This window comes from Talpa occidentalis, unplaced genomic scaffold, assembly GCF_014898055.3.
Source record: "Talpa occidentalis isolate TD23 unplaced genomic scaffold, MPIMG_talOcc4v2.1 talOcc4.2, whole genome shotgun sequence".
Taxonomy (NCBI): domain Eukaryota; kingdom Metazoa; phylum Chordata; class Mammalia; order Eulipotyphla; family Talpidae; genus Talpa; species Talpa occidentalis.
Window position 1 is genome coordinate 16824422 of NW_023602073.1, and position 18532 is coordinate 16842953.

The window sequence follows — 18532 nt, forward strand, 5'->3', positions numbered from 1 at the left end:
AAATAACATTTTCAAATCCCTCATCCACAATTACAGAGTTCAAAGGCACTAAAAAGCTAAGCGTTCCCCCCTAACTCATTTATCTCCTAAATTAGCCCTGTCCAGAAATTATATGCTGGTTTATTCAGTTATATGTTACTGTAAAACACTTTGGTAGCTTGGAGCTAAATACGCACATTTTCTGAAAGAATCGTGTGTGGGAAATCTGGCCACAGCTCAGGTGGGGTCACTAAGGGCAGTTACAGTGCTGGTTGGGCCGCATGTCATCTGCTGATTCCTGTGGGGAATAATCCTCTCCCCATCTTCTTCCAGTTGTTGGTAGAATTCCTGTTTTTTGTGGGTGTAGGAGTTAGGCCCTGATTCTGTCACCTGAGAGCTGCCTCAGCTTCTGGACGCCACCACTCATCACATGGCACATGGGCCTTCCACATGGCTTGTTATTTCTTGAAAGTGAGCTGAGCTGAGGAGATGGTCTTTAAATAATCAACTGTAATGTGGGGTCTGATGTAAGGAAACATGACCATAGTGGTGCATCCCATTATTTTTGCCATTGCTCAGAGGCAATTCTCAGGTTATGCCCACACTCACATGGAAGGAATTTTACAAGGCTGGGAAAATGAGGAGGCAGGGATCATGCAAACTCCCTGGAGGCACCCTCTGTTGTTCTGCCCCTGAACTGCACTCATCTGACTTTACTTAACATCTTTATTAGCCCTATCTGCTGCAGGACAGTTGATGCATTGATTCAAGGCTATAGCAGACACTGGTACAGGTGGACACATAATTTAGAAGATCTGTACGTTGCCATTATAACCTCATAAATATTCTGAATTTTTATATTTTGCCACAAGGGTTTCAGATAAGGGATTATGAACCTGTTAATGATTCCTCTCCCCGTCAGACAAATGAATTCCGTCAGCAATTTAAATTAGAGTATCTCTGATTTTGAACCAACAAAGACAAATGAAGGGAAAAGCAGCAATTGCTATAACTCGCGTTCAGATTTCACTTGTTGATTTATCTACTGTTATCTTTTACACAAGACATTACATTATGGTTCAGTGTGTTTCTGAAAAAGCTTGTCTTGCCCCTAAAGAATTCTTTTTCTTTTAAAAACCCTCATTACTAAAACATTTCTTACCTGTAATTATTAGAAATAAACTGTAATCAATTAAATGGTATTTTTGGAGGCCCAAAGGCCCACATACTGTGTGTCCTTCACTGTGAAGAATTGTGCCTACTTCATCTCTGCCTCTAACCACCATTTGGAGCTTTCCAGGAGGAGCCACAGCCTCAGACCCCACGGCCAAGAGGATGAGGATGGAAGCCACGTGCCCCATCTGCCATGAGCTGATGACAGATCCTGTGAGCTTCTCCTGCGCGCACAGCTGCTGCCGCGGGTACTTAGGAGGCAGTGTTGAGGGGCAACCAGAGGAATCATCGTGGAGCTTGGACTATCCTTCGTGTCAGGCAGATTTGGAGATGGACAGAGACCTGCTTACAGTACTAGGTCTCATTGAAGCCAAAGTGGAGCTGGAGCGTGAGGGGCCGTGTGAGGGTTACGGGGACCAGCCCCACCAGGTCATTGAGGACACTGCGCAGCTCACGTGCAGGCTCTCTGTGCGGTCCCCCCAGCACAGCGGACACAACCATCTAGTCAAAGAGACATGTCTAGACTCCGAGGTGAGTAGCACCCCTGATCTGCAGCAGCCCGCACTTAAAACTGAACTCCCAGATACATCGTTATTTCAGCTAAAACCCAAGATTGTGACTGGAAATAAAACTTTCATCATCTCATGCCTCTGAAAATTGAGACATGTTAGTTCCCCAAAACATAGTCCCTTGGTCCATATGGACTTTAATGAGGTGGGGAGAGTCTTGTCCTTGTACATTCCTGCCGTGATCACCCCCTGCTGTAGACCATGGGGTGTAGACCAAACACACCTGGTCTGTTTTATCTTCACATGTGTGTAACATTAGAGAAAAGAGGATGTGCAAGTTCATGAGACAGATTCCCAAAATAGGCACAGAGACCCCCAGATTTTATTTCTCCTGCAGTCTGCGAAGCTACACCAATCAGCAAAAGAAAACGCCCTGGAGTTCGTTCTTGTGGGTTTGGGCCCCACCAATTTAGGAGTGAATCCGGGGAGATTCCTGGAATAGTCGTGATGGACACACACAACTTTCCACATAAAGGAGGTAGACAAAGGCTTCTTTTAGATGGTTACTGTCTTGTTCTGCATACAGCGTTTCCTGGTACAGCTGTAGAGGTTCTTGTAGCTCTGTGAGGGTCAGCACATGAGGCTCAAGAACCGATAGTCATAGCCCTTGGGCAGGTTAGTTACTCCTTCCCCAGCCTCCAGTTCTACAGCAGACATGATGGCAGCCATCCGGTCAAGTGCCCTGTGAAAAGGGATCACCTGTATCACTGCACACAGTCCTCGGGGCGCTTATACTGAGAGTGTAAGGATTCGATGATATTTCATGTCATTGTAGTCTCCTGGAAGCCAGGGATTCCTCTCAGGAGCCTGATGAATCTGTCGTCTTAACTACGCTTTCTTTCCTCACCCAATTTTCATCAGGAAAAACTGCAGGAGGCTGTGACAAAACTGAGGGCAGAGACAGAACAATGTGACAGTCTGCAGTTGAGCACAAGAGAACAAACAAGGGAATGGGAGGTAAGAAGTTGAATCTTTTCCATCTGAGAAAATCCTTGGAGGGCATGGTTGGGCAGAGCATAAACTTGATGGTTTATTGTCACCAGCCCATGAGAAATAGATGACAGCCAAAGAAACAACGTGCTTTATTTTTATGTCCGTAGCGTCTATCAGAATTTCTCTGTATCTTTTCAGCCTTAAAATAGTGATTGGTTAGGATGCCCAGCACCTCAGCCCGTAGAGACAGTTTTTATTTTTCTTGTATAGAACATGTAGACTGGGTTTCACGTTATTAGTACCTCAGTTTCAAGAATTGAAATGTTAAATAAATTCATACTTGAAGACCTCAAACATAGCACTTTCACACGTTCACCACGATACAGGGTTTACATTTGCCCCCCAGAATATCTCCCCCATGTTCCACAAACCATTCTTTGAGAGGAGTGAGAACAGGGTCCCTCCAGTGAGCTCATGTTCCTGCTGCTCATGAGGCTGGCGATGAGGACAGAGCTGCTGCAGCTCATGCGCACTGAGGCTTTCCATAGCTGCCCCTCTCCTGGGAAGAGGACCCAGCCTTTTGTGAAAGATTGAGGTCACCCCTCAGTTGGCAGTTAGTGCTCCAGACTATTTAGCCATCCTGCCGCTCTCAGGGGTGTCTTCCAGCCTCTGCACTCATCCCTTGTGTGTGGATGTTAAAGTTCACACTCAAAGGACAGTCACACGTCCCTCATTTTAGGGTCTTGGGTTGCCGAGAGAACCTCCATTGTTACAAACATGAAGTGAAACCACGTCAGTGCCAGAGTTCAAGCTGCTCTCTTCTCGCCCACAAATGTTCCAGTTCATCCTGATCAGTGACCTTGACCACAATATTTCCCACCAGATGGGTGGCTTACTTTCTGCTGGTCTAAACTCACCGATGATAAATGGACTCTGTCTGGTTGGATATTACTGCGGTAACAATGATAGCATTCTGGGACCCAGACTTCCCCTCTGACTACATAGGAGTCACCAACCAGCCTTGCCTGGTGATGTTCCTCAAAAACCTTCCCTTCACTCACTTCCTCAGGAATGGAGAAGTGCATATCCCTGTAACTGGTGGGGACCCACAGGGATAGGTGTGAGAAGGAAGAAAGTGATTTTCTTCAGTGGGTTGAACCCACTGATTTTCTTCAGTGGGTTGAATTTCATGTTGGAAGGATGAACTATTTGTGCAGAAGGAGAGTGGAATTGTAGGCAACATAATATAAAGATGATGCCAATAAAGAGAATGAGTAGATGGGGTGAATGGTAACTTTTTGTGACCTGGGCTTACCTAATGTTTGACCCTCTGCTATTAATACAGTTGTCAGCCTTTTTTTTTTTTTTATCTTCACGTGTGTGTAACATTGGAGAAACTGTGATGTGCAAGGCCCATGTGACGTATTCCCAAAACAGGCACAGATACCACCAGATTTTATTTCTCCTGCAATCTCTGAGGCTAATCTAGTCAGCAAAGAAGATGCCTGGAGTTCCTTCCTGTGGGTTTAGTTCCTACCATTTGGGAGTGAATCCGGGGAGCTTCCTGGGTGAGATTCCTCATGGACACAGGAGTGTGAGACTCCTGATGGACAACTTTCCATATATAGGAGGTAAACAAAAGCTTCTTTTAGATGGTTGCTGTCTTGTTCTGACTGCAGTGTTTCCTTGTAAGACTGCAGAGGTCCATATAGCTTCACCTAAGGGTCAGAACATGAGGATCAAAAAGCCAATAGTCATAGCCCTTGGGCAGGTTAGTTACTCCTTCCCTAGCCTGCGATTCTACAGCAGACATGATGGCAGCCATCCTGCCACGTGCTCTGGGAATAAGGGGTCACTGCACATGGTCCTCGGGGCGCTTATACTAAAAGTGTAAGTATTCAAACATATATCATTACATTCTAGTGTCACCTAGAATGACAACAGAAATTAGTTTCTTACAGCGGCTGATTGACTGTAGCCAAGTAGGCCCTTGTTCCACTTGTAAGGCCATCTATGCTATAGGTTTTTTTTTTTTAATAACTTTAAATTTTCAGGCCTCCCCTTGTGGCGCAGCTGCTGAGTGCTGGGCTGTGAAGCTGCCCGCAGCCTCTGCAGCGCCGGTTTGATCCCCGGCCTCGGCGAGGGTCCCACGTGGTGCGCAGACCTCTCCTGTCGTGCCCGCTGCTCCCCTCAGCAGTGTATTTCATCAGTCTGCCTGTTCTCCTCCCCGCTCTGTCTCTGGTGAATTCTCTCACCCCCGCCCCCCACACTTCTGACTGTACCAAGTGCTTGTATAAATAAATTAATAAATATTAAAAAAAATAACTTTAAGTTTTCTTTTATCTTACTAGAAGTGTTAAAGTGTCCTGGCTCAGGCGAGTCATCACTGGCCAGTGTAAGGAAAATGGAGCAATGCAGAGTAACTGGCTCCTCATTCACCAAGGTTGTCATTTTTGCCTGCCACTTTTTTTTTTTAAATAAATTTTATTTTTATATTCCCCATACAATTGCAACCCCCTTATTTTGACCCCAATCCCTCCCCTCCCCACTCCCACCCCTCATAGAGTGTCTCTAGTTCATATTTTTTTTGTTGATTTTGATTTTCACTTTCTTATTCTTACTCATTTTCCTGGTCCCTTATTTAAGATTTCTAGATTCCTGCTATGAGTGAGACCATCCAGTATTTTTCTTTTTCTTTCTGGCTTATTTCGCTGAGCATGATCCCTTCCAGCGCCATCCATGTTGCTGCAGATTGCATGTGTTTATCTTTTTTGAATGCTGAGTAATATTCCATGGTATATATGTACCACATCTTCTTTTTTTTTTTTTTATAGAGGCATGTTTTTTATTTATTTGTTTGTTTTTTGTTTATACATGCACTGGGTACAGTCAGAAGCACGGGAGAGTGAGAGAATTCACCAGAGCCAGAGCAGGGAGCATAGCAGGCAGAAGGACCGAAGCACACTGCTGAGGGGAGCAGCGGGCGGCAGGAGAGGTCTGCGCGCCATGTGGGACCCTCCTCTGGTGGCCGGGGAGCAGCTGGGGATCTAACCGGCGCCCGCAGAGGCCGCGGGCAGCTTTGCAACCCAGCGCTCAACCGCTGCGCCACCGGGGAGGCCCTGTACCACATCTTCTTGATCTAGTCAACTATTTTTCGGCATTTGGGTTGTTTCCAAAGCTTAGCTATTGTAAAGAGTGCTGCTATAAACATAGGGGTGCAGGTGCTCGTTGGAATTAATGTTTCTGTGTCCTTTGGGTAAATACCTAGGAGTGGAATTGCTGGATCATATGGAAGCTCTATGTTTAGTAGGTCCAGAAATCTCCACACAGCTCTCCATAGTGCTTGGACCAGTTTGCACTCCCACCAATAGTGCAGGAGAGTTCCTTTTCTCCACAACCTTGCCAACATTTGTTGTTGCTAGTTTTTTTAATATGTGCCATTCTCAGTGGTGTAAGATGGTATCTCATGGTAGTTTTGATTTGCATTTCCCTGATTATAAGTGGTGTTGAACATTTTTTCATATGCCTGTTGGCCATTTGCATTTCCTCTTCAAAGAAGTTTCTTTTTAGCTCTTTTGCCCATTTTTTGACAGGATTATTTTCTTTGTTTTTGTTGAGTCTCATCAGCTCTTTGTAGATTTTTGTGATCAGTCCTTTATCATTAGTGTTGTGTGCAAAATGTTCTCCTAGTCGGTGGGGTTTCTCTTTGTTTTTGTTATTGTCTCTTTTGCTGTGCAGAAGCTCTTTAATTTGATGTAGTCCCAGTTGTTTATCTTTGCCTTCACTATCACTGCTTTGGGTGATGTGTCTGTAAAGATGTCTTTGATGTGCATATCACGTAGTGTTTCGCCTATATTTCCTTCTATGTATTTTATGATTTCAGGTCTTATGTCTAGTTCTTTAATCCATTGTGAGTTGATTTTTGTGTATGGTGTGAGGTAGTGGTCAAGCTTCATTCTTTTGCATGTAGTGACCCAGTTTTCCCAGCACCATTTATTGAACAAACTTTCTTTGCTCCAATGCATGTTCTTTGCTCCTTTGTCAAAGATTAGTTGACCATAAATCTGTGGGTTTATTTCTGGATTTTCTATTAAATTTCATTGGTCAGTGTGTCTGTTCTTGTTCCAATACCATGCAGTTTTGATGATTATGGCTTTGTAGTATAGTTTGAAGTCTGGGAGTGTGATGCCTCCATTCCCTTCTTTTTTTTTCAGGAGAGCTTTGGCTTTTCAGGGTTTTTGGTGATTACATATGAATTTCATCAATAATTGTTCTATTTCTTTGAAGAATGACATTGAAATTTTGATTGGAATAGCATTGAATCTGTAGATTGCTTTTGGTAGGATGGCCATTTTAATAATGTTTATTCTTCCAATCCATGAGCAGGGCATGTCTTTCCATTTCTTTGTGTCTTCTTCTATTTCTTTTAACAGTGTTTTATAGTTTTCTTTGTATAGGTCCTTTACCTCTTTTGTTACATTTATTCCCAAGTATTTGATTTTTTTTGTTTTGATAATAAAAGGGATGGTTTTTTTGATATCTTCTTCTTCAGATTTATTGTTTGTGTATAGGAAGGCTACTGACTTTTGCGTTTTGATTTTATATCCTGCCACTTTACTGAACTGATTGATGAGTTGAATTAGTTTTTCTGTGGAGTTTTTGGGGTTCTCTATGTATATTATCATATCATCTGCAAATAGTGATTGTTTGACTTCTTTTCCTATTTGGATTCCTTGTATGTCTTTTTCTTGTCTTATTGCTCTGCCTAGGACTTCCAATATTATATTGAAAAGCACTGGTGAGAGTGGACATCCTTGTCTTGTTCCAGATCTTAATGGAAATGCTTTCAGCTTTTCACCATTGAGAATGATACTGGCTGTTGGGTTGTCATATATGGCCTTTATGATGTTGAGGTATGTTCCTTGTATCCCAAGAATTTCAAGGGCTTTTATCATGAATGGGTGTTGCACTTTGTCGAAAGCTTTCTCAGCATCTACTGATATTATCATATGGTTTTTATATTTCTTTTGTTGATGTGTTGGATAAAGTTGATTGATTTTTGGATGTTGAACCATCCTTGTGTCCCTGGAATGAATCCAACTTGGTCGTGGTGAATTATCTTATGGCTACATTGTTGGATTCTGATAGCTAAAATTTTATGGAGGATTTTTGCATCAGTGTTCATTAGGGAGATTGGCCTGTAGTTTTCGTTTTTTGTGTTGTCCTTGTTCGGTTTTGGTATTAGTGTAATGTTGGCTTCATAGAACGTGTTTGGTATTGTCCCTTCCTTCTCAATTTTTTGGAAGAGTTTGTGAAGGATAGGCATTAATTTGTTTCTGAATGTTTGGTAGAATTCATTTGTAAATCCATCAGGTCCTGGGCTTTTGTTTTTGGGGAGGTTTTTGATTACCATTTCAATTTCGCTGCTTGTAATTGGTCTGTTTAGGTGTTCTATTTCTTCTTTATCTAGCTTTGGGTGATTGTAGAGTTGTAGGAATTTGTCCATCTCCTCTAGATTGTTGAACTTGTTTCCATATAACTGTTCATAGTAGTTACTGATTATGCTTTTGATTTATGTTGTGTCCGTTGTGATTTCTCCTCTTTCATTTATGATCATGTTTATTTGTGCTTTCTCCCTTTTTTCCTTTGTGAGCCTGGCTAGGGGTTTGTCTATTTTATTGATTTTTTTCGAAGAACCAGCTCTTGGTTTCGTTGATCTTTTGTCTGCCACTTTTCAGTTCACCTGAGGCTTGTCTCACCTCTCTGCTTCTTTAAAATTGTGTTCTTCTGCTGTACCTGGTACTTCATAGTCAGAGACAGCTGACAGTCGTGCCTGTCCTCCCATCTTGGCCTTAGTTTGGGCTGACCCCTGGCTCTCAGACATTTCCCCAACATACTATCCCATGGTCCATATGGACTTTATTAAGATGGGGAGAGTCTTGTCCCTCTTCACTCCTGTCGTGATGCCCCCTTGCTGTAGAATACAGTTGTCAAAATACACACCAGCCCTTTTTATCTTCACATGTGTGTAACATTGAGATACCACCATGTGCGTTGTCATGTGACAGATTCCCAAAATAGGCACAGAGACCACCCGATATTATTTCTCTTGCAGTCTGGGACTAAACAAATCAGCAAAAGAAAATTTCTTGGAGTTGTTTAATGTGGGTTTGGAGCTCAGCAATTTGGAAGTGAAACTGAGGAGCTTCCTGGAAGTGATTCTTGATGGACAAGAGAGCTTTAGATATATAGAAGGTGGACAAATGCTTCTTTCAGATGGTGACTGTCTTTTTCTGGGTGCAGCATTTCCTGGTGAGGCTGTAGAGGTCCATATAGCTCTGCGTGAGGGTCAGCATATGAGGCTCAAGAAGCTGATAGTCATAGCCCTTGGGTAGATTAGTTGCCCCTTCCCCAGCCTCCGATTCTACAACAGACATGATGGCACCCATCCTGCCACATGCTCTGTGAATAAGGGTTCAGCTGTATCACTGCACACAGTCCTCGGGGCGCTTATACTCAAAGTGTAAGGGTTCAATGATATTTCATTTCATTCCAGTCACCTGAAAGGCAGTGATTGCTCTCAGGAACCCGATGAATCTTTCATCTTAACTCGTTTTCTTTCTTCAATTTTGATCAGGAAAAACGGTGGGAAGCTGTGACAAAATTGATAGAACTCTTAGTCCAATCTGAGAGTCAGAAGGTGAAGTCAAGAGAAGAAACAAGAGAACCGGAGGTAAGAAGTTAAGTCTTGCACATCCTAGAGCATACACAGAGGGCAGGGCTGAGCTGAGTATAAACCTGATTGTTTATTGTCACCAGCCCATAAGAAATAGATGACAGCCAAAGAATGCTTTATTTTTATGTCCTTAGTGTCTATGTCAATTTCTCTGTATCTTTTCAGCCTTCTAATGGTGATTGGTTAGGAGGCCAGCAGCTCTGCCCGTAGAGACAGAATTTTGATCTTTCTTATATAGAACATCATAGACTGAGTTTCACATTATAAATACCTCAGATTACAGAACTGAAATGTTAACTAACTTGATTACATGAAGACCTCAAGCATATTACTTTGGTACATTCACCACCCTACAAGGTTTCCATTTGCCCCATAGACTGCCTCCTCCAGGTTCCACAAACCATTCTTTGCAAGCAGTGAGAACAGGGTCCCTCCAGATGAATTCATGGTCCTACTGCTCTTGAGGTTGGCGAAAGGACAGAGCTGCTGCAGCTCATGCACACTGGGGGTCTCTGAGATTTTCCATAGCTGCCCCTCTCCTGGGAAGAGAACCCAGCCTTTAGTGAAAGATTGAGGTCATCCCTCAGTTGGCAGTTAGTGCTCCAGACTGTTTAGTCATCCTCCTCTCTCAGGGGTGTCTTCCAGCCTCTGCATTAATCCCTTGTGTGTGGATGTTAAAGTTCACACTCAAAGGACAGTCACACGTCCCTCATTTTAGGGTCTTTGGTAACAGGGAGAACTTCCTTTGTTACAAACATGAAGGGAAACCATGTGAATGACAGAGTTCTGCTGCTCTCTTCTTGTCGTGCACAAACATCCCAATTCACCCGGGTCAGTAACCTTGACCACTATGACTCGATCACTGCCACAGTGCATGAACTGATAGTGTAGCAATGGAAAATGCAATTCTGTATCTTCCAAATTTAGGGTGTCCCACCTGATGGATGGTTTCCTTTCTGCTGGTCATAACCTCTAGATACTAAATCCCTCAGCCTGGGTGGATGCTTATTGGTGGTAACTATGAGCACATTCTGGGACCCAGACATCCCCTCTGAGTACAGGGCAGTCACCTACCAGCCTTGCTTGGTGATGTTCATCAAAAGCCTTCCCTTTACAAACTCCCTCAGAAATGGAGATGTACATATCCCTGTACCTGGTAGGGACCAAGTGGGAGAAGGAAGAAAGTGATTTTCTTCAGTGAGTTGAATTTCATGTTGGAAGGATGAACTATTTGTGCAGATGGAGAGTGGAAATGTCGGCAACAATATATGAAGATGATGCCAATAAAGAGAACGGGTAGATGAGGCAAATGGTAAACTTTTTTGACTTCATCTCCCTTAACACCTGGGTTTACCTAATGTTTGACCCTTTGCTGTAAATACAGTTGTAGAAATATGCACCAGTCTTTTTTTTTATCTTCACGTGTGTGTAACATTGGAGAAACTGTGATGTGCAAGGCCATGTGACAGATTGCCAAAACAAGCACGGACACTCAAAGGACAGATTTTATTTCTCCTGCAGTTTCTGAGGCTAATCCAATCAGCAAAAGAACACTGCCTGGAGTTCCTTCCCTGTGGGTTTAGTTCCCACCATTTGGGAGTGAATCTGGGGAGCTTCCTGGAAGAGAGCCCTGATGGACACAGACAACTTTCCACATATAGAAGGTGGACAAAGTCTTCTTTTAGATGGTTACTGTCTTGTTCCATGTAGAGGTCCATATAGCTCTGCCTGAGGGTCAAAACATGAGGGTCAAGAAGCCAATAGTCATAGCCCTTGGGCAGGTTAGTTACTCCTTCCCTAGCCTCTATTTTACAGCAGACATGATGGCAGCCATCCTGCCATGTGCTCTGGGAATAAGGGATCACCTGTATCACTGCACACAGTCCTCAGGGTGCTTATACTGAAAGTGTAAGGATTCCAAGATATTTCATTACATGCTAGTGTCTTGGAAAGCAGGGATTTCCATTCAAGAATCTGATTAACGTGTCATCTTAACTATGCTCTCTTTCTTCGCTCTTTGATCAGGAAAAATACAAGGAGTCTCAGAAAAAAGTGAATGAATTGTTCGAGCAGGAGGCCAATCAGAAGTTCAAGTCAAGACAACGAAGACAAGAACAGGAGGTAAGAAGTTGATTCTTGTCCATCCTAGAGTATACAGAGAAGCATGGTTGGGAGAGCATATACTTGATGCTTTATTCTCAGCAGCCCATGAGAAATAGATGACAGCGTAAGAAGCAACATGCTTTATTTTATGTCTCTAATGCCTCTGAGGATTTCTGTGTATCATTTCAACCTTATTATAGTGATTGGTTAGGATGCCCAGCATCTCAGCCCATAGAGGCAGAATATTGACCTTTCTTGCCTAGAACATCCTAAATGGGGTTTCACATTATTAATTCCTCAGAACTGAAGTGTTAACTAACTCAATTACTTAAAAACCTCAAACATGGCACTTTGACACATTCACCACTAAAAAGGGTTTGAATTTGCTCCCCACTCTGCCTCCCCATGTTCCACACACCATTCTTTGTGAGCAGTGAGATCAGGGTCCCTCCAGGTCAGCTCATGTCCCTGTCACTCATAAAGCTGTCGACGAGGACAGAGCTGCTGCAGCTCATGCACACTGGGAGTATCTAAGATTTTGCATAGCTGCCCCTCTCCTGGGAAGAGAGCCCAGCCTTTCATGAATGATTGAGGTCTTGCCTCTGTTGGCCATTAGTGCTACAGGCTATTTTCAGTCTGCCTCACCAAGGGTATCTTCCAGCCTCTGCACTAATCACTTGTGTGTGGATGTTAAAGTTAACACTGAAAACAGAGTCTCACTTTCCTCATATTCAGGTCTTTGGGTAGTGGGATGAACCTCCATTATTACAAACATGAAGGGAAAACACATCAATGCCAGAGTTGGAGCTATTTCCTCCTCATCCCACACAGACGTCCCAGTTCATCCTGATCAGTGACCTTGACCACAATATCTCAGTCACGGCCACACTGCGTGAGCTGATAGTATAGCCATGGAAACTGCAGTTCTGTATCTGCCAAATTAAAGGGAGTCCCACCAGATGGGTGGTTTGCTTTCTGCTGGTCTAACCTCACAGATGATAAATGGACTCTGGCTGGATGGATGCTTATTGCTGATAATTGTGATCACATTCTGCCCCCCAGACCTCCCCTCTGACTAAATGGGAGTCACCTAACTAAATGCCTTGCTTGGTGATGTTCCTCCAAAGCCTTCCTTTTACAAACTCCCTCAGGAATGCAGATTTACACATCCCTGTGCTTGGTTGGTACCAGCTGAGAGAAGGAACAAAGGTGCTGGTGTTTAGCAGGTGGGTTTCATACTGGAAGGATGAACTATTTGTGAAAATGGAAGTGGTTGAGGGCACCATAATATAAAGATGATGCCGATAAAGAGAATTATGACAGCTTCCCTGTTGATTCAGCGGCAGTAAGCTTTGGACATTCTTCCACTTCCAAGGACTCATGTGAAGAGTTTCTTCTTAGCTGAACAGACTTTTCTGCGTGTGTGTGTGATGGGGGCTTAGGAGAGAATGTTCAAATAAACAAATTAAAAAATCCCCCATGCTCCCCATCTCACACATTGTCATTACTGGCATCAGCGTCACACTGTGGAGCCCCATCTCCACTCTCCATCTGCACATCGGGTTCCTCCTCCCAACCTGAAACTCTCCCCAGTAAACAGTGTCCCCGTGTCCCTCCTGTCATCTGGTCCCCCCATTCCACATTCTGTTTTTACATCTGACTAGGTCAGGAAAATATTGTCCTTTTATCTAGGTCAGGAAAATATTGTCCTTTGTCTCCCTGGCTTATCCATGCTGTAACACAGCATAGTTTCCTGTCATTAAGGGTGACTGTTCTGGCAGATTGTCATGAGGGAGCAGAAGCACTCAGGGAAGAGGAGGGAAGCTCTTTATTTACGCAGGTGGCTTCACACCCTCAGCCCAGAGGAGATCTCTCTCCACAATCTGAGCCCCAGCAACTAGGTTACAGAGTATTTATTGAGTAAAGCAAGGGACAGCCAGCTGGGGATGCATGACTCAGATTGTGTGTGGCCTTGAGGGCACTTATCCGCTGTTGCCTGAAATTCTCAGTTTACAGGCTCTGTCCCAACTTCAGCACATCCACAGTCAGCCTGACATGTTCCACTTCATTTCCCCCTTTTTGATATCACTCTTTCATATCTCTGGTGCTCACATCTCTGGGTGCAGCCCTCAAAGACAGATTTTTTGTAGGGTCCCAGTGTGTATAAGAGAAACTACAGTCAGTCACCAGGCACTGCCCAGTGTACTGTTTTTGTTTCATCCTCCTGGACTTTCTGACCTCCCCTCTGGTGTATGTGTTAGTTAGCACTTAGAATTCACTGTCCTTGTCTCAGAAGCCTCTTTAAGTCTCCTGAAGTCCCTGCGTGCACTGCCCTCAAGCTGCCTACTTAACCCTGACTTGCCTAGGACTTGGTGCTGTTTCCGCAGATGGAGCCCCTCACTGCTGTTAGGACAAGGGATGTTAATTGATCTCTAACTGCTTCCTTCTGAAATGGGTGACATGGGTGAGCAGTCAGGCCTCCACGGCAGGGCAGTGATCCAAGGGCCCTGGGAGGAAGGATGGTGGAAGAGTCTTGTCAGGCTCCGTCTGAAGGACCATCTGATGTCTGCTGGCTTTCAGGCAACAGGAGATAATTCTGAGGAGGGTACTGAGGATTCAAGGTGCAAATAAAATCATAAAGAGGAGCAACCAGGACAGAACTTGGTTTGCTATAGAGGCCAAGATTGATTATAGACAACTAGGCCCTTGTCCCACTTGTAAGGCCATCTATGCTATAGGTTTTTTGTTTTTTTAAAATAACTTTAAGTTTTCTTTTACCTCACTAGAAGTGTGAAAGTGTCCTGGCTCAGGCTAGTCATCAGTAGGCCAGTCTAAGGAAAATGGAGCAAGGCAGAGTAACTGGCTCCTCATTCACCAAGATTGTCATTTATTTTTGCCTGCCACTTTTCTGGTGACCTGAGACTTGTCTCACTTCTGTGCTTCTTTATAAATGTCTTCTTCTACTGTACCTGGTTCCTCATAGTGAGAGGCCGCTGATGGCCATGCCTGTCCTCCCATCTTGGCCTTTAGTTTGGGCTGATCCCCTGGATCTAGGACATTTCCCCAACATACTATCCCATGGTCCATATGGGCACTCATAAGATCGGGAGAGTCTCGTCCCTATTCACTCCTGCCATGATGTCCCTCCTGTAGAATACAGTTGTCAAAATACACGCCAGACTTTTTTATCTTCACATGTGCGCAACATTAGAGAAACCATGATATGTAAGGCCATGTGACAGATTCCCAAAACAGGCAGAGAGACCACCAGATTTTATTTCTCCTGCAGTTGGGAGGCTAAACAAATCAGCAAAGGAAAAGTCCCTGGAGTTTGTTAATGTGTGTTTGGAGCCCAACAGTTTGGGTGTGAAACTGAGGAGCTTCCTGAAAGAGATTCCTGATGGAAGAGTTTTCGATATATAGGAGGTGAACAAAGCCTTAAGATGGTTATTGTCTTTTTCTGCATACAGTGGTCCTGTTGTGGCTGTAGAGGTCCATATAGCTCTGCCTGAGGGCCAGCACAGGAGGTTCAAGAGGCTGATAGTCTTATCCCTTGGGTAGGTTAGTTACCCCTTCCCAGGCCTCTGATTCTACAGCAGACATGATGGCAGCCATCCTGCCACGTGCTCTGGGAATAAGGGGTCACCTGTATCACTGCACACAGTCCTCAGGATGCTTATACTGAAAGTGTAAGGATTCAATGATATTTCATGTCACTCTAGTCTCTTGAAGGCAGGGATTCCTCTCAGGAACCTGATGAATCTGTCATCTTAACTATGCTTTCTTTCTTCACTCAATTTTGAACAGGAAAAATGCCGGGACGCTGTGAGGAAACTGATAGAACTCTTAGCCCCGAGTAAGAGTCAGAAGTTGAAGCTAAGAGAACAGGAGGTAAGAAGTTGAGTCTTGCCCATTCTAGAACAACGCAGTGGGCCAGGCTGGGCAGAGTATAAACCTGATGGTTTATTATCTCCAGCCCATGAGAAATAGATGACAGCCAAAGAAACTTGCTTTACTGTTATGTCCGAGTGTCTATGAGAATTTCTCTGTATCTTTTCAGCCTTAAAATAGTGATTGGTTAGTGCTGGGAGCCACGCTACTCATGTAGTCTGACAAAAGTCTGGGCATGGGGCAGATTTCTGAAAAATCAGGAATCTCATTAGCTGACTCCTAGATTCTCCTCATTTGTTTATGGCTAGTTTCTACCATTGTTAAAATACGCATTTAAAAGTAAGACTGCAAATAGTGTTTAATCAATTACTGAATAGCCAATTTGATGGCAATTGGCACTGCGTGATACAAATATTACATTTTTATAAAATTAGTAGTTCTCTGCCAAAAGGCAGTAATTCGGCCTTCAACATTCGGCCTTACATTAACAAAGTGAAAAAACTTCTGGGAACAAAAGGCTGTAAACATCTCTTGGCCAAAGTCCTTAAGAAAATTCTTATTAAGCCAGGAGACCCATAGCTGGCTCCTGCTAAATTTTTCCTGTTTGTTTAGGGCTAATTCCCCTGGATGTAACAATTGATATGGTAGCTGTTAGAGTATGCCTTCGAGAATAAGTCAACAACAATTTTGTTACTGGTTAAGCTAATAACCGTGGCACAAATAATGCATTTGGAAATAGTCAATGTTGCAATTACTGATATGCCCCGTATTAACCATTCTGGGAACCAAAAGCTATAACCACCTCCGGCCCTGCCCCTGATGAAATATTTGTAGTTCCTTAAAACAACAACCAGCAATCTTATGGAAAAGGAATTTGTCCCTTGATCTTAAAGTTAGATAAGGAAACTAGGCTGACTAGATAAATAGAGGAGTAATAGGTAGAAAACTCTTTTGTTAGATTAGGAGAATTCCTCCCTTAATTGAGAGCCGGGGCCTAGGGAAGAGTCAGTGCGGCTTGCCTTGGCATTAACGCCCTCCAGGCCCTTGGTTCCTTAATATCGAATCAATATTAAAACAATATACTATAAATGATGATTTCTATATAATAGCCTTCTGTTCTTTGCTTTGTTTGTTTGGTTATATGTTAGTCTAAACTTTATAGGTTAGTTAAATAATCTCCCTTTATCTCCCTTCTCCCAGGTTACTCTCCGCCCTTTGTTTCCCCCAGCCCTTACTTAATCGTTCACCATGGCAAACTTAGAAATGTTAAGTTGCAGTCACATAGGCTTTTTGCTAGTAATAACTATTGGGTTGTTTAAAGTAAATAACTATTCTAAAAAACATTTGTTTAGCAACTGTACCTTCCGCAAGACAAAGAATGATAAATGTCATAACCTCTGCAGGATGACAAACAGACCTTTGGCTGCTCTTGAAAAAACACGTGATAATTGTTATCTTCCTACCTTAATGCATAGGCTTATGTGCCGCAGACCAGCTTTCGGCAAAATGTTGTGTCAGGGGATCCTGAAAGGATGAGACGGCATCGGGGAAATGTTAAGGGCTGAGGTGAAGGGGATGAGGTAGATGAGGAGACACTGACACTCGGTGAGGTGCAAGTATCTTCTACCGAGCGGCTCAGTAGGTCTTTATTTATACTTTTTTAGCAAGCAAAGAAATGACATCATCATGTACATAGAAGCAGAGTGGAAACATTCAGTGCATTCTTTTCCATGGACTTTTGGCTGCTACGTGCTCTCAGCAAGAAGGCAGTCTTTAAGGTTAATAGATTAGTTTAAAAAAAAAAAAAAAAAAAAACAGGGCCTCCCCGGTGGCGCAGCGGTTGAGCGCTGGGTTGCGAAGCTGCCCGCGGCCTCTGCGGCGCCGGTTCGATCCCCGGCTGCTCCCCGGCCACCAGAGGAGGGTCCCACATGGCGCGCAGACCTCTCCTGCCGCCCGCTGCTCCCCTCAGCAGTGTACTTCGGTCCCTCTGCCTGCTCTGCTCCCCGCTCTGGCTCTGGTGAATTCTCTCACCCTCCCGCACTTCTGACTGTACCCAGTGCATGTATAAACAAAAACAAACAAACAAAATAAATAAATAAATAAATAAACATGCCTCTAAAAAAAAAAAACAAAAAAACTAAGCCTTACAGTAAAACTCATTGTTTCAGCTAAACAATAACCTAAGACAGTTGATAGCCACCAGTACATTCCTATCAGCTAAAGCCTAAGCAAGAAAAGATTTTTCTTACTCGCATGGCCTTCAGCCAGAGACTCAGCTATCAGAACTTTTTCTACCTAGAGACTCCTTAAGTCAAATAACTTCATTTGAAAACTTTCCCAAGAAACTTCTTTAAAAAAGCAAAAGAAGGACTTACTATAATAGTTGTGCTGGATTGCTTGTCAGGCATGTACACTAAATTGTCTTCCATTGTCAAGTGGGCCAAATTGTTTAATAACTAATTTCTAAACAGATAATTTTCCGTGCCATTTACTTACAATATGCTAATACATTTAATTTATTGCCTAATGTACTTTCTGGTAAATTTATCTCTTTTTATGACCAAGAACAGAAAACAAAGGGATGGTAAGGCTTCAGCCCCATGGTGTGAGGCACAAGGTTGCTTTGGCCCCACGGTGTGAGGCCCTTTTCTTAGCTGCTTCCCAGTGTCTTACCTGGCTGGAGCAACAAGGCCCCCTGCAGCACTTATGCACTCACGATTTGCTTAGTATAAATAAAGAACTGCTGAGACCCTCAGTAGGGCTATGTCTGCACCCTGACCAAGTGTTTGCATCTCCTCATTCCCCTCCCTTATCATTCTCTACAATTGCGCCAACGCCTTCCCACCCTTCAGGAACCCCTGACACCCAGACTGCTGCGGCTGGCTCGCAACAGATTAGGATGCCCAGCACCTCAGCCCATAGATACAGAGTTTTGATCTTTCTTGCATAGAACATCCTAGACTGGATTTTACATTATAAATACCTAAGATTAAAGAACTGAAATACCAACTAACTTTATGACTTGAAAATCTCAAACATATCTCTTTGGCACATTCACCACTATACAGGGTGCGCATTTGCCCTCTGCACTTCCTCCCCCATGTTCCACACACTATTCTTTGTAATCAGTGAGAACAGGGTCCCTCCA

At 43.6% G+C, this 18532-nt stretch overlaps 1 protein-coding gene across 6 annotated transcripts in view; it reads left to right on the forward strand.

Moving 5' to 3' along the window:
• The window catches only part of LOC119251745 (golgin subfamily A member 6-like protein 6), a 61707-nt gene that overhangs the window by 7343 nt on the left and 35832 nt on the right, over positions 1-18532 (forward strand). For all 6 annotated transcript variants that reach the window (XM_054698395.1, XM_037519005.2, XM_037519004.2 and 3 more), the window contains exons 7-11: positions 1280-1683; positions 2583-2678; positions 9292-9387; positions 11416-11511; positions 15301-15384. In XM_054698395.1, coding sequence (XP_054554370.1) covers positions 1280-1683; positions 2583-2678; positions 9292-9387; positions 11416-11511; positions 15301-15384 — 776 coding nt within the window. The remainder of the gene's footprint in view (positions 1-1279; positions 1684-2582; positions 2679-9291; positions 9388-11415; positions 11512-15300; positions 15385-18532) is intronic.